Genomic DNA, 14,513 nt, shown 5'->3' with positions numbered 1-14,513 from the left:
CTGAGACCAGTGCAGACAGACAGCACACTGGAGGTTAAGTCATGCACTAAATAGGGAGCAAGGGAGCATCCTATAGCTCTCCTATAACTGTTCTGAGACCAGTGCAGACAGACAGCACACTGGAGGAAGGGAGCATCCTACACAATATTAGACAGGTGGTTTTAATGTTGTGGCTGATCGGTGCATGTTTATTAGGTGCTACTAGATACAGTGGTGGTGTAGTGGACTAAAGCACATAACTGTAATCAGAAGGTTGCTGGTTCGAGCCCCACAGCCACCACCATTGTGTCCATGAGTAAGACACTTAACTCCAGGTTGCTCCGGGGGGGATTGTCCCTGTAATAAGTGAACTGTAAGTCGCTTTGGATAAAAGCATCTGCCACATGCATAAATGCAAATGTACAAATCAAAAAGGGAAATGGAATAAGCACACAACAGTCACACTCGGATCTCAGGTGGTTATATTGACATTATTTTATTATGTAATATGATTATTATTATTATTATTATTATTATAAGAGCACAGAGTGAGACATGAATCAGCAATACGGGAAATTGGTTGCTGGGATAACGATCAATTGAACAATCTGAAAAGTGTTTAGGTGAAAACACTGAGTAATCTTTCCTGTAAATACAAACATTGTTTTTCCTGACTGAAAAAACAAACAAAAAAAAATACTTTTATTCTAAACTGAATGGGATGTTTCATGGTAACAATAGTAAAACAACTACAGTAAATGAACTAAAGCCTCATACTTCTACGCGGTCACATGACAACAGTGTAACAATATTGAAAATCATAAAAAGTGCAAAATAACATACATCTAAAAGACACTAGAAACGTTTGTACAAGACAGAATATTAATTTATTTCAGATAAATTAAAAAATAAGTCTTCATAATATATGGCACACGGCATCAGTAATCAAACTCTAAACGTCTTTAAATCATACAGCAATATTCTAACAGCTTTAAAACTGAAACCAGCTGCACAGGAAAACACTCTCTGATCAAACAGATTACAAAAAAAATCATATTAACACTCAGTTCAATATCTCTCTATGTTTTTGCACATTGCACACTTTAAGAGTATATTTTAGGTACATTTAATGTACATTTCATAACTTCCTGCCAAAATAGAACAGCAGAGTTCTACTTCCTCCTATTGAGAAGTGCTAGACTAAGCTACTTATGTTATGTCATGTGCTGTTTCGCCTTAAGTTTCAGTTTTGAAAAGAAATGGTAAAAATGATTAAAATGCAAAGCATACATGAGTTATTATTAAACTACATTGAGTGCATTTGTTGAGACTGGGTGGATCGTGAGATTTGTGTCTCCTCCTCTGAGAAAGCTCTTTGAAACACATGTCTTAGAGAAAGCTTGACCTTCTCCTTAAAATCCTGCCCCATGAAAACATACAGAACCGGGTTCAGACAGCTGTTGAAATACGCCAAAGAGATGACCAATGGGTCCATGGTAGATGCCACCGAGAAACTCGATTCTCCGCCATATATCGTGATCAAATCCACAATGTGATACGGCAGCCAACACAGAAAAAATGCCACAATAACAGCCGACATGATGCGAAACGCTCGTCCAGACTGAAAATTACTCCTGCCTAACTTTCGTGCGATGAATCCGTAACATGTCGTGATACATACGAGAGGAATCAAAAAACCAAACACAAACCTGATGACACTCAATATTCCATTTGTATTAGTCTCACCTTCTTCATAACCATACAATGTGCAGATTGTTATATTTAATTCATCATAAGTTTCTCTTAATATCATAAAGGGCAGGCTAAGGAGTAATGACAGCACCCACGCCACTACACAGGACACCCGTGCAAGCATCAAGTTACGATGGTTCTGAGCCCAAACCGGTGTGATCACCTGGGTGAACCGATCCAGACTAATCACGTTCAAAGTGAAGACACTGGCAAACATGTTGATAACTACAAAAGAGGGAAGAATCTTGCACATGACCGATCCATATGGCCAGTGATGGTCAAGAAGAATCTCCGCCACATGGAAAGGTATGGAAAGGCAGCACAGGAGGTCTGCAATCGCTAGATTGAGGAACCATACGGTATTAACGGTCCTCTTCATCTTCATCCCAGCAATGTACACAACAAAGACATTTCCTGGAACTCCAAGGAGAAACGTCAGGCAGAAGACGACCTGAGAAGTCACTCCCATAGCAACGCTCTCTTCTGAAGGTACATCGAAGTCATAGTATGTGTCGTTCATTGGATAGTAATCAGAAAAGTTGTCTGCATGTGTCCAGTTCATTTTGCTGTTGAGCTGATGCTGTTCAACCTGTTAATAATCACATATACAATGAGATCAATGCATTATTATTGACAAGTTTGCCAATAATGCATCTTCTGGTGATGCTAAAAAAAAGTGCTTTGAAAATAATCTAAAGCATGAGAACAAGTAGGTCATACCTCACTTATTAGCTTGAAATGGTGTGCAGGTGGTTAAAAGCACATATTTAAAGTACTTAAAATCATGTATTTACTTATATGTAATCTTACATTAACAATGCTTAAATTTACATAATAATCAGATATTAATGCATACAAAAACTTGTACTTACCGCACTGGCCAATCGCTACTTACTGTCTGAAGTGGTGTCCGGCTAACTACTTTAAGGCTGAACCACAGGAAATGACAAGGAAGTTCTGTAAATACAGATCTGATATAAATCTGTGAAAAAAAAAAAAAATGCATAAAAAAAATCCAATAATCCAGCAGCTTGAGGGAATTGCCGGAATAATTGTATATACAAGACAATTTCGTTTTCAATATATTTTATATCAAGATACTATGCAGCGATCTATATCTAGAAAATCATCTTAACAGGGCACAGTAACACAGGCTTTCTGACGACCAAAAAAAAAAATTATGTTTCCTCTTTCAAAAGGTGCTGTAGACCAAAACTGCAGCAAGTGTTCACAGCTGCAGACGATCAGCAGCTTTGCTGAATGCAAATGGGACAAATATGATATACAAATATGAAGTACCTTAAACAAACAGTATAACACACAATAACAAATGTAGGACAGAACTCATACTATATATGGCAATATCATCAATGCGTGCCTACATGTGTTTACAAATTGTCTGATAACTGTAATTGAACAGTCATCATAACTGATGGTGACTATTACATTCTTGAGAACTGAATCAGACTTGATGAGTGATTGGTTTACACTAAACGACCCTGTTGTCTGTATCACATTTTGTACCATTTATTTTAATTAGACCACCTTAAAAAAATTATAATTTGTTTGGATCCAGGGATCTTAAAGTGTGGGATAAACAAAAAAATCCAGATAAACATCCTCAAAACCAAGTGTGCCGCACAAGCCCTCAATAGTGAAGCCAAAACGTCTCGATCGCCCCCCGGTGACTGGTCCTAGTATAGGTCATAAACCCCGCCTCCCCATCTTATTCAACATGTGAGACCAACTAAACAATTAAATTACACTTCACATATCTTTTTTCCAAAGATAGTTTCTGTCATTTACTGTAGTTTCTATCACGTTGATGTCATTTCAAGTGTTTGTTTTCAAAATAAGTTTGTTTTTAGTTATTTGATGCTATAAAAACGCTGCTGTGACATCATGATTGACAGCTGTGATTGACAGGTTCTCTGAGCGAAGTAGTCACTGAAGCACCAACAGACTTTTTTTCGGGATCTTTGGAGGACTGAGGAGATTGGAGCTTTAAATTGAATATCTAAATTTCTATAATTAATAATTTCACACCGTCAAAAGTGCAGGGGCGTGTGCTTGCGATTGATTCGGCGAGAGTGAGGGCGGGGCCTTGATTTCGCGGCTTTACTTCCTGCTCACTACTGCGCGGGTCTGGTCCCGAAATCGCAACTGCGCAGACTCAAGTCCCAAGATGTCAGTGCCATATCGGGACACTGGCGGCTTCAGTTCTCACCAATGGAAAAGAGCGAAGGGGCGTCGTCCATCTTTTTTTTTTTTACAGTTTATGGTCAAAACGCATAAAAAGTATGAAATATAAATCAAGCCACATTCACGAAAATGATCATGTTTATTATGTAGATTTACTACTTTTATTGGAAATATCATGTAAACATCAATCTGCCCACTTTATTGCATGAGAAAAATAAAAACTCAAAATGTGAATATTTACAACATGGTTTTGGCAAAACGGTTTAATCCAATCATGTGCTTAAACAATTACCAAATAAAAGGGGAAGCAAAACGGGCTTTTTAAAAGGTACCAACACCAAAACCTACAGGAATAATTTAATTTTTAAACATTACTTCTGTCCTTTAAAGCGTACAGTTTAATTGAAGACACCCGGCTCACCTGGCAACAACTATACAAACAGCAGAGCAATAAATCTATGTTTTATATATATATATATATATATATATATATATATATTCTATGTCGACCATCAATATCATAATGCAACAGTTCCGAGGGTTATTTCTTGCTATGTAAAGAGCACACAAAAGTGTAAAATGTTACACTACAGCTTTCAGTACAGGCCATATGTCCACAGAAATGTTTATCTTTATAGAAAATACTATACCACTGAATCGGTGCATGCAAGGAGAATATCCATTATGGAACATACAATATGCAACAGTAAGAATGAGTTTAACATTGGAATTAATACAGGTTTACAGTTTTTGTTTATTAAAAAAAAAAAAAAAGAAAAAGAAATCTAATGCATTAGTATTGAAGTCCACCAGAAGTTTAACAACAGAAGAAATGTTCCACCATTAACTGTTATCTTGTAAAGTCAAGCAAGATATTGTATCCTGATGTGCGTTAAATTAAATATATACATAATCAAATCTATACAGTACAAATGGTTAATTATCCATAAATTACACCTCCCTGTTGTTTCCTCTCTGAATTTGAACATTTGCTGCAACGACGTAACTGCAATCAACCAGCAAGAATGTTGCCTAGCACAGGGTGCAACAACAATAAGTTCCACGACAGTGTCCGTTGTTTCTACGAAAGCACAAATTAAATTACGGAGCCTGGATTAAGTGTTTTTTTGGCTGCCATCATACACCAGACCAGAAAGCCTTACACAGAGGTGACAATGTAGGATCCACTTTCAGTCGTGTCTCCTTTAGTGTTTCTCTTTTTTACGTTGCTAGTAACAGGTGTTGGGATTTGAGATGGTCTAGGCGTTGTGCTGTCAGAACTACCCTTTCTGGGGCTTGGCGTATAATTGAAAGGACTTACCCTAGCGGCAACGGCACCACTAGGGGAGCTATGTTTGCTAGAATTACAAGAGCTAAATGGAGTGCGTTCAGCAACGGGGAATTCGTGGATCTCTGTGCCAGGGTTTGGATTACTTGGTGTAGGCTTGATGTCAATGCTTTTTTTATCAAGAGACTCGCTACTCCTGAGCAAATTCAGATTAGTTTCTGAACCCAGCTGGCACAGAGCTGCATTCTCATTAGCTAGTGGCTGTTTTAACTGTGGTTCACTTGAGTCCCGGTCACAAGGAAGCCTTTTGGTTGACTGACTGTCAATAACAGGAGGTGTGTTTCCTGTGGGTGATTTACTAGACCTTGGATTGTTAATGGGACAATCTTCAATTCTAACCCAGACATCTTCCATCTTGGAAGCACCCATTAAATGAGCAGCATCACCAGTTAGATCTGTTAAGTCTAAATTCATAGAAGGTGCATTTTCACTCTCCTTCATTTTTCTCCATGTTCCTTTCCGTTCCAGGCCCCCTTCTTTGCCCAATTTTTGAGGTGGATTAGTGGGCTGTCGCTCATCCTCACTTCTCCCCTTTTCACTGGACTCCGAAGAGGCAGAGAGAATGGAAGAGCTGCTGCCAGTTCTTTTCCAAGTGCCAACTCTTGGGAGAGAGGATGAATGTTTGCTGTGCTCCCTCTTCCATGTCCCTGTTCTGTTGATTGGGAGCCTGGATGGGCTTTCTGAATGGGATCGGGAGATGTCATGTCTTCGAAGTGACTTGCCATCACCGTTCTCGGTAGTGTTTTGATTGTGGTAGGACTTTCTCCATCCGCTTCCCTGGTAGGGCAGACTAAGTGACATATCTGGCAAGGACGGACTAGATACTGGTGTCTGTGATTGGCTTGGGGAGGAAGGAGACAAGGACTCAAAAGAAGCAGACTCCTCTAATTTCCTTTTTAGTGTTGGACTAGGGGCTTCTTTGATAAATGTTGACTGTCGAACAAGTCCAGGTTTTTCAGATCGGTCCGACTCACTCCCACTTGACTTTGTGGATGACATTCTGGACAATTCTGCCTTTTTTGAAGGGCCTGTGCCTCCACATTGGTTTAGAATTTTTGAGGCAGATTCACTTCTAGGAATTCCACTAGTACTTCTTGGTAAACCACTCTGCTTTGTTGGCATTTGCTGGCCCAATTGTCTTCCTGGAGAAGTGTAAGCCATGCGGCCAGATCCCGATGACTTAGATGAAGCAGCACCGGGAGAGGCAGTGCGAGGCAGTTGAGATAATTTGTTAGAGGGGCTAAGACCGTTCCTGCCCGGTGAGACAGAGGCACGACCAGGAGACTGCATGGGCCTTGTTAGAGATTGCTGAACTGGTCTAGAAGGTGTGGAGTCTCTGGACCCTGATCGAGACGAAGCTTTGCTAGATCCTCCTTGAGCAGATGGAGGGTCCCTGGCAGGACTAGGTTCAGAACTTGCTGGGACTTTCATGGTTCTTTGAGTGTTCCCAGGACCTGGTGCTTGGGATGGTGGTTTTGACATCTGGCCACGTGGAGAGGGCTTCTTAGGAACTGGACTGGTGCTAGGAGAGCTGCTTCTCACACCAGGAACATGAATCATTGTCCTCCCTCTGGAGATCACGGGAGCTTGAGCTTGCCTGTACTGAGATGACATACTTTCAAGACTCGGTCGGGGCTTTCCTGTGATTAGGCTTTTGTACACTTTCTTTCCTCCTTTCAGGCTCCTAGCCAAATCCTCCTCTTTCTTTTTTGCCTCTAAAGTGCTTTTTTCACCAGGTTTTAGTATTCTTGGCCCTTTGTTTGCAGCAGGCTTATTATCATCTTGATTTAATGGAAGATGGAAAGGTGACCCAATGGAGATGCCAGATTTGAGAGAGAGTATAGAGTCTGAATCAGAAGAACCTTGTCTGGAGAGACTGGCAGCAGCCTGATGAAGACAGCTCACAATAGAATTAGCACCCTCTTGAATGGCTTTCCAGTCAAATGATTCAGAGTCTGGTGATAAGGCTTGCTCTGAAACAGGACTGTGAGTGTCTGTGAGATCTAATATAAGATCTGGTTCTTCTGATAAAATGCCATCAGCCAACATGCTTTTTTCTTCCTTACCTCCTGGTTCCTCAGCCCTATTTCTCGATGGTTGTTTCTTTTTCTTTGGCATTGCAGAACTGATGCATTCTTGTAGAAGGTCATCTTCAGAATCAATACTGAGAGAGCTAAGAGAACTATTTCTAGAGAAACAAACAGGGGTGTCTTCCACATGAAAGGCTTTTGGTGCATAACCAGAGGCTGGTGGCCTTGGTACTTCGATCTGGGTTTCATCGTCTTTGTGTGAGCAGTCTTTATTGTTGTTTTCTTGGTCAATGTCACTAAGGGAGCTAAGTGATGAGTTTCTTGAGAAACATACTGGTGTGTCTTCAATTGAAAACTTCTGTTTTTCATCACACACTGCTACTGTATTTTCTTTAGGTGCTTGTTGAAAACTTCCTCGTTTATGAAAAGGTTTAGTTGGAGCTGTCTGAAATGCTGGTATCCTGTTGGTGCTTACTGGCTGATCTACACTGCATTTCAAAGGTGGAACTTTTCTTAGCTCTTTATCTTTTCGAAGCTCAGCCTTTTCCTTGGACAAGTCCAGATCATCATCCTCAAAGTCAAGAGAACTCAGTGAATCATTACGAGAGAAACAATAAGGTGTGCCCTCTATTGGTGTGTAATGATGAGGAGAGTCAAAAGCAAACCCGGGACGTGCTCTCTCCACAGCATTAGCAGGCTTATCTCTATACTCTCTTGCGACCACTTTGGGCTCTGGCTTTTTGGTTTCTTTGTTTTTATCTGGATACGATACCGCTTCTGGCATGCAATAAGGAGCCTCTGACCGTTTGAGCATTCTTGCTCTGTACTCACTGCTTTGTGGCATGGGTTTGACAGGAGAAGTAGGCTTTTTCTTTTCCAAATCTTGCTGAACTAGACTGCCAGGGGCAGTAGATGGATTCTGAGCCTGATCAGACATCATCTGCACTTTGAATTGCTTGTGAATTTTGCCTTTGGGCATTGCAGAATTGATGCACTCTGCCAGAATATCATCCCCTTCATTCTCAGTCAGAGCAGATTGTGTGGGAGACGATACACAGGTATCTTTAGTCTCTGCACTTCTCCCCTCTGGTAGAGTGTCTCGTCTTGGACCAGATGCTTCGGCATGGGAAGCTGAACTTTCAAGACCTGCCAACTCATTTGGGGGTGAATCTATAGTTAGATCACTGAGAGATGTTGCTGTGGAAAAGTTAATGGGCGTTCCTTCAACACAGTACACCCGTGGCATTTCCTCACCGTGAGATATGGTCACATGTTTCAGCTGTTGTCCTCTACTTTGTGGAGGCAACAGTTTATAAACGGGGAGCTGACTTGGTTTACGAGCAACAGGTGGGGGTATTCCTGAAGTGGTTGTGGGTGATTGCTTTTTGGGTTTTCGTGATGATTTTGTTGGCATTGCTGAATTAATGCAAGCCTCTAGAATCCCTATGTCATCATCATCATCCGAGTCATCTAACATGTTCTTTCCAGCTTCAGATGTTGATGGTGGTTTCTCCTGAACTTTTGGCTCTTCAAAATCTTCATTCTCAAGCTCCACCTCATTAATATGGTCGTCTTCATGAACTGGAGGCATTATCTTTAGCTCAACATCTTTTGAAATAAAAGGTTCATCTAAACTTAGTGCACTAAGGCTTGAAGCACAAGAGAAGCCATCTGGGGTGCTTTCTGTGGCAAAATGTAAAAGAGTATCATTATCTGGCAGAACCTGCACTTTATGTACAGCAGCATTAACGACTGCATGCCTAGGAGCCAAATTCTGTTTTTCAGAGTGGGGTGGCACTGCAGATTTTTGTTTTACAGATGAGGATCGTGGTGGTGGAGGTGGTGGTGTCTTGCTACGGCTTGGAGGCATTGTTTGTCCAGGGCTATCAGGCAGATCACTTGGGCTGATGATTCCACTTACCATCCCACTGCATAGCTCACTTTGGACAGAACTTGCAATGGAATGGCTCTCAAAACTGTCAAGGGAGCTGACAGATGTACATCTGCTGAACATGAGAGGAGTCTCTTGTACATAATGTTCAGGGGGACTTTTGGGAGTTTGGGCACCACTTTTGGATGGCGATTTAGCACCTGATGAAAATTCCACTGTTTTGTGATGCCTGGAGCCATCTCCATGTCCTAAATGTCCCTGATGTCTTTGGGGTTTCATGCGGACATAATTCACAGATGACTGGCTCTCAGCAGTGTGTTGGTCTGGCACAATGCTACTATGGGATTCCTTTTCTGTGGCTGAGACATTACTCTTGCAGATTTCCATTTCATCTTCTTCTGAGGACAATGATGATAAAGAGCTACCACGTGAGAAACATATGGGAGTGTCCTCCACACAATATGTCTGTAATGTTTCTTGATTTATTGTAGGAGCCTTGCAGGTTGGGTTCTTCTGAACTGCTCTAGATGGTCCAGATCTGCTTTGAGCAGTGGATGGGTGAAGCTGTTTTTGCCTACCCTGATTTTTCATGGATGCGACAGTGGAGGAACTATGTTGGCTTAAATGGTCTTTGACAGAGCTCTGAGTAGAAGATGGCTTTGAATGGCTAAACATGGCCTTCTTGGAGGAAGCATCAGAATATTTCAAACTGTAATCAATTGGCTGTTCTACATGGTGATTCTCATTGTATTTAATGCTGTAATTGGTTTGTTCATTGAGCTGTTCTTCCTCTGAATAGCGCTCACTGTAGTTTGTTGGTTTGTCATCTGTATAATCATCAACACAGAGGTTTTGAGACATCTTTTTGTTAAGTCCATGATTGGAGCTACTGTTAATTTGTTCATTGGAGCCCCTGGATCTAAATCCAGGCATGTCCTGTTGCGCAAATCTGGGCTTGTACTTTTTGAGTTTGTCTTCTCCATCACTACTTCCTTCAGTGTACATGGGGTATCCAGGGCTTTGGGATCTTGGTGGTTTCTGATCAGGCCGTTTCATTTCATCATCAAGGTGCTTGGGCCTTGCCCACCTTTCATTCTGGCTTGGGCTTTGTCGGCCAGAGTTGAGTTGTTCATCTGAATACTTCAAACTGTAGTTGATGGGTGTGTCCACATCTCCATCATCATCCTCCATGTGATTTGCATTGTGTATCTTATGGGCAAGATCTGCTGGATATTTTCTGTAGATGCAGCATTTGCCTTCATCATCTTCCGTGTACGAGTCCGCTGATGGCTTCATTTGACCCCTTTTACCATAGCCATCGATGCTGTTGACACTATTCAGACTGTCATTAGATGCCCTGTACTCCAGTTTGGGCACTGGACACGGTCTGCCTGATGGGTCAGTTTTGCTGTAGCTGTAAATGTTTTGGTGGCTATGCACAGCAGTCTGACGTCTGATCATGTCATCCTGCACTGCGTGAGGGTCTGGCATGGATCCTGCAGTTCTATCATCCATACTTAAGTGCATGCTCTGAACTTCCTCCATAACAACTGCAATTTGAGCTGCAGTTGTAGGTATCTGTAGCATTCGCTTGGCAGACTCAGGATCATGATGGAACCCCCTTCGCTCCCGATCTAGACTTCGGTCCCTCTCAGCTCGGACACTTTCTGCATTTCCTCTATTGTCTCGAGAGGATGGGCTTGACAGTACTGGGGTGTTCATATAAGGTGAACGAACACCGACTCCATTAGGGCTATAACCGTCTGACATACAGACACCATCGTAGTCACCATAGACATTATTCTTGTGTCTTGGCTTGGCCCTTTGAGAGGCCTTTGGGCTCAAATTGTCAATATTGTCAAAGGTTTCAGAGAGGTGCTGTGCATCAAGTTCTTCAATTAGTGCTTTCTGTTTTCTTACATGGAGGGAAGGCAAACTTGATCCAGGAGACATTATGTTAGCATCCTTATATTTCACAGGCCGATTGGCCATGAGGTTTCTCAAAGCAGCTGCACTTCCCATAGCTATCATCTTGTGTTTGGAGTGAATGAGGTTCTTCAGCATGCTAACCGCACCCATGTCCCATAATGCCTCCTGATCTTTTGCATTGCGGGCAGAGAGATTCCACAGTGTTCCACAGGAGTTGCTCACTATTGTCAGACTGTGTGATTTAAGGTGCTGAAGAAGAGTCTGCAGACAGCTGTTTTCCCTCAATATTTGCCTGAAAAAGAGAAAGGAGCCGGTTAGTTTCTGTTAAGGTGCATCTGATTATCTAATTAAATTATTTTCGATTATGAAATTTGCGTAAAGCATCTTCAACCTGTGATCTTCATTTGTGGCGATAAGGCTTGACACGTTTCTCAGGATGCCGCCACCACTTTCTATTATGGCAAGGGTGTTGGTTTGGCTTCTGTATGTTAGAGTGCTCACTAAAAAGGCCAAAGCCCCTTGAACGGTACAGATATCAGCTTTGTTTTCAGTGCAATGTGCTGATAGGTTCCAAAGGGCACTCAGGACACTTTTTAATGTGGATTCCTGTAAGGGTAAATAAGTACAAGAATTAGTCATTTTCTTTAACGTGTTAATGAATGGATTTCTTGGATTCTAACATACATTTTTAAAGAATTTATTACAGAATTTGAGAAAACCTCACCTTTTGAACTTCTAAGGCACACTCCATCAGGGCCCTAACACTACCAACTTCTCGCAAGATCTTCTTACTGTTGACATCAGCTCGCCATGACAGATTCCTCAAAACACTCGCAATTACCTGAAGAAGTATGCGGTATATCTCAGTGTGTGAAATATTTAATGTACTACCCACACAAAATATGGCAAGCGTTTCCTAACAGTTGTACCTGCTGTAAGTCCTCGCTCTCTGACTTCAGCTGAGCCACCATGGCCCTCATGCAACCTTTCATGGAACAAAGCGTAGCCTGCAGGCATGACAAGACAAAAGTTGCAATTAAATAGGACAAATATATTAAATAAATCTCTACATTTAAAACTGATTATAATGGGAGAACTTGCCTTGTTCGCTACATCCCCAAAGGTAAGATTAGTGAGACCCATCCCAGCATATCTTCGGAGTGTAACACTGTAGTGATCATTCGTAAGACCGTAAATCTCACAGTCCACTTGCAGCAGCTCTCCAATCGCTTGAAGGCCACCTACACGATGCATTGAAGCATTTAGCCCATGACATTTAGATTATTAATTTCTTCACGGTCTAACATGATTAAAGGGATGGACAAGTTTCAAGGGCTGTTCACATCAAACCTGTCTATTTGGTGCAATTGTACATTCCAAACAAGCTTTTGAATGGTATTCACACATCATCCGCCAACAATACAATTGTTGTTGTTTTGGTTTTTTTGGAGAGTGGTACGTTTTTTGCTTGAACAGCATTTATTATATTAATCTCAGGAGAGTAGAGGAGTTTTTTTACGGACTCGTGTGAATAGACGGGTACGTTTCACAAAATTGTCACAGATTTGGTGTGAACAGGCCTTCACTCTTCACAGTTTTTAGGTTAAATCAATGTCTGTAAAACATACCAAGCTCATTCATCGCATGCCTGTGTTCTTCATCAAAGGACAGCTTCATGAGTACACAAACTGCTGGACAAATCTGATGCTCGACAGGAGAAGGTACTGTAATGCGAAAGTAAATGAATTAGGTCACACAGTTCCACATGCATTAACTATATATCCACTTAGATCAGTTATGAAATCATCCATTAAGCTTCTTTACTCCAGAGCATTTCATATGAATAACATCCATAAACTAGCTGATAATGGAACAAACACACTGAAGTAGTAACACATCAATGCTGATAATCCAAAAATGGCAATATATCAGCCAATTTATTATATCATCCCCTGTTCCACAATTAAAGAAATGCTCACAGATCTAAAAATAAGGATATCACAAGACATCTAATTTCCCCTATGTGCTATTGCTGACCAGTTAATACATTAGACAAGCTCGAGATAAACTGAGTTTTACTTGGGTTCTTGTCCTGGTCTACGCCACGCTCGTGACCCTCTTGCCACTCCCAGCAGGTCTCGCAGTACGCCCGGATCTGCTCCAGTAGGTGGAGCACCCGGATCTCCCGTCGGCCGCGCTTGTCATCGGGCTGTGAATGGATAATGTTATGCAAGGCGGCGCTAGCCCTCGCCCGGGCCTCTTTGCTGCCCCGGGAATTTCCAAGCAACACGGAGTCCTTGTCATTGCCATGTAGAAGCTGGATGAGCAGCGGTAGGCACCCGGATTGACGCATGGCAATGCAGCTGTCCTGGGAACTCGACATGGCCAGGAGCGTCCGAGACATGTCATCTTTATCATGAGTCCCCAGCATGGACAGCAGTGAGTACACCATTTCAACCTGCATACAAAATATCAGACTTAAGAACGGAAACCTAGGTTCAAATTCGACCTGGGTCATGTCCCAGTTCTATTCCCCCTCTTAACCCTACTTTTGTGTCTACATTACGCTATCCTCTAAACATATTGAGGGAAAAAAACAAATAAGATTCCTAATTAAACCCAAAGCAAAGCATGACTAAAGCAATATGGAAAGTTTATCAGCAGCTTACCTTAGTGCCTAGATGACTTGTCAATCGTCGTGGGACAGAGTAACTTCCAGCGCTGCTCATCTCACTGACTGTGTCGTGATCGACTCGAGAACTTGAGCCCTGCCAGCCAAAAATATAAATGGCACATTATACATATATATACATACATACATATACACATACATATACATATATATACACACACACATACATATACATATATATACACATATATATATATATCAGGGCTGTCGATTTAACGCGTTAATAACGTGCAATTAATTTTACAAAAAATAACGCATTAAAAAAAATTCACGCAATTAATCGCAATGCTTTCCTGAGAAATTCCTGGGAAATGCAAGCTTGTAGTACCACCTGTTTACTCCAGAGGGCAGTAAGTGAAACTTCAGCTGTATGAGCAACACTCAGTTTATACAGTGAACAAAACATAAACAACCCTTCAGCGGACACACAACACAAACATACGTTACGTTTTTGCGTTCAAAACACGAAGGAGCGCAAATGCGAACTAAGAGATCTCAAGATGTGTTTAAAGATTGAGTATTAAACTATATTTAACTCGACACAGTGCCCTAAACATTTTATGTTTATGACGCAACACACCGAGACGCTACACAAGCATGTCTGACGCAGGTCGTACGGTCTTTACCTCACAAATATTTAATTACCAACAAGGTTAAGGAGGTGTCCTTTAAACTGTTACACCGTTTTTA

The 14,513-nt window shown here is 41.5% G+C and overlaps 2 protein-coding genes across 2 annotated transcripts in view; both read right to left on the bottom strand.

Annotated features, from left to right (window-relative positions):
• Positions 1–461: 461 nt before the first annotated feature.
• On the bottom strand, positions 462–2,301 carry LOC127636426 (C3a anaphylatoxin chemotactic receptor-like). The gene has a single exon (XM_052116898.1). It carries the CDS (start codon positions 2,291–2,293, stop codon positions 1,286–1,288), a length of 1,008 nt encoding a protein of 335 aa, XP_051972858.1. The 5' UTR covers positions 2,294–2,301; the 3' UTR covers positions 462–1,285.
• Positions 2,302–5,085: 2,784 nt separating this feature from the next.
• LOC127636393 (adenomatous polyposis coli protein-like) overlaps positions 5,086–14,513 on the bottom strand; it is a 52,853-nt gene continuing 43,425 nt past the window's right edge. Inside the window, exons 9-16 of the mRNA XM_052116842.1 lie at positions 13,801–13,899; positions 13,211–13,589; positions 12,760–12,855; positions 12,233–12,372; positions 12,061–12,138; positions 11,856–11,972; positions 11,523–11,737; positions 5,086–11,423 (exon numbers count right to left, since the gene is read on the bottom strand). Coding sequence (XP_051972802.1) covers positions 5,093–11,423; positions 11,523–11,737; positions 11,856–11,972; positions 12,061–12,138; positions 12,233–12,372; positions 12,760–12,855; positions 13,211–13,589; positions 13,801–13,899 — 7,455 coding nt within the window. The 3' untranslated portion in view covers positions 5,086–5,092. The remainder of the gene's footprint in view (positions 11,424–11,522; positions 11,738–11,855; positions 11,973–12,060; positions 12,139–12,232; positions 12,373–12,759; positions 12,856–13,210; positions 13,590–13,800; positions 13,900–14,513) is intronic.

The sequence above is a fragment of the Xyrauchen texanus genome, chromosome 44, assembly GCF_025860055.1.
Source record: "Xyrauchen texanus isolate HMW12.3.18 chromosome 44, RBS_HiC_50CHRs, whole genome shotgun sequence".
NCBI lineage: Eukaryota > Metazoa > Chordata > Actinopteri > Cypriniformes > Catostomidae > Xyrauchen > Xyrauchen texanus.
Note: the sequence above shows the minus strand (reverse complement) of the source record. Positions and strands in the feature narration are given on the sequence as shown.

What these genes read in the sequence shown, in the direction of transcription:
- LOC127636426 (XM_052116898.1), bottom strand. Translation starts at nt 2,293, where the DNA reads ATGAACTGGACACATGCAGACAACTTTTCTGATTACTATCCAATGAAC.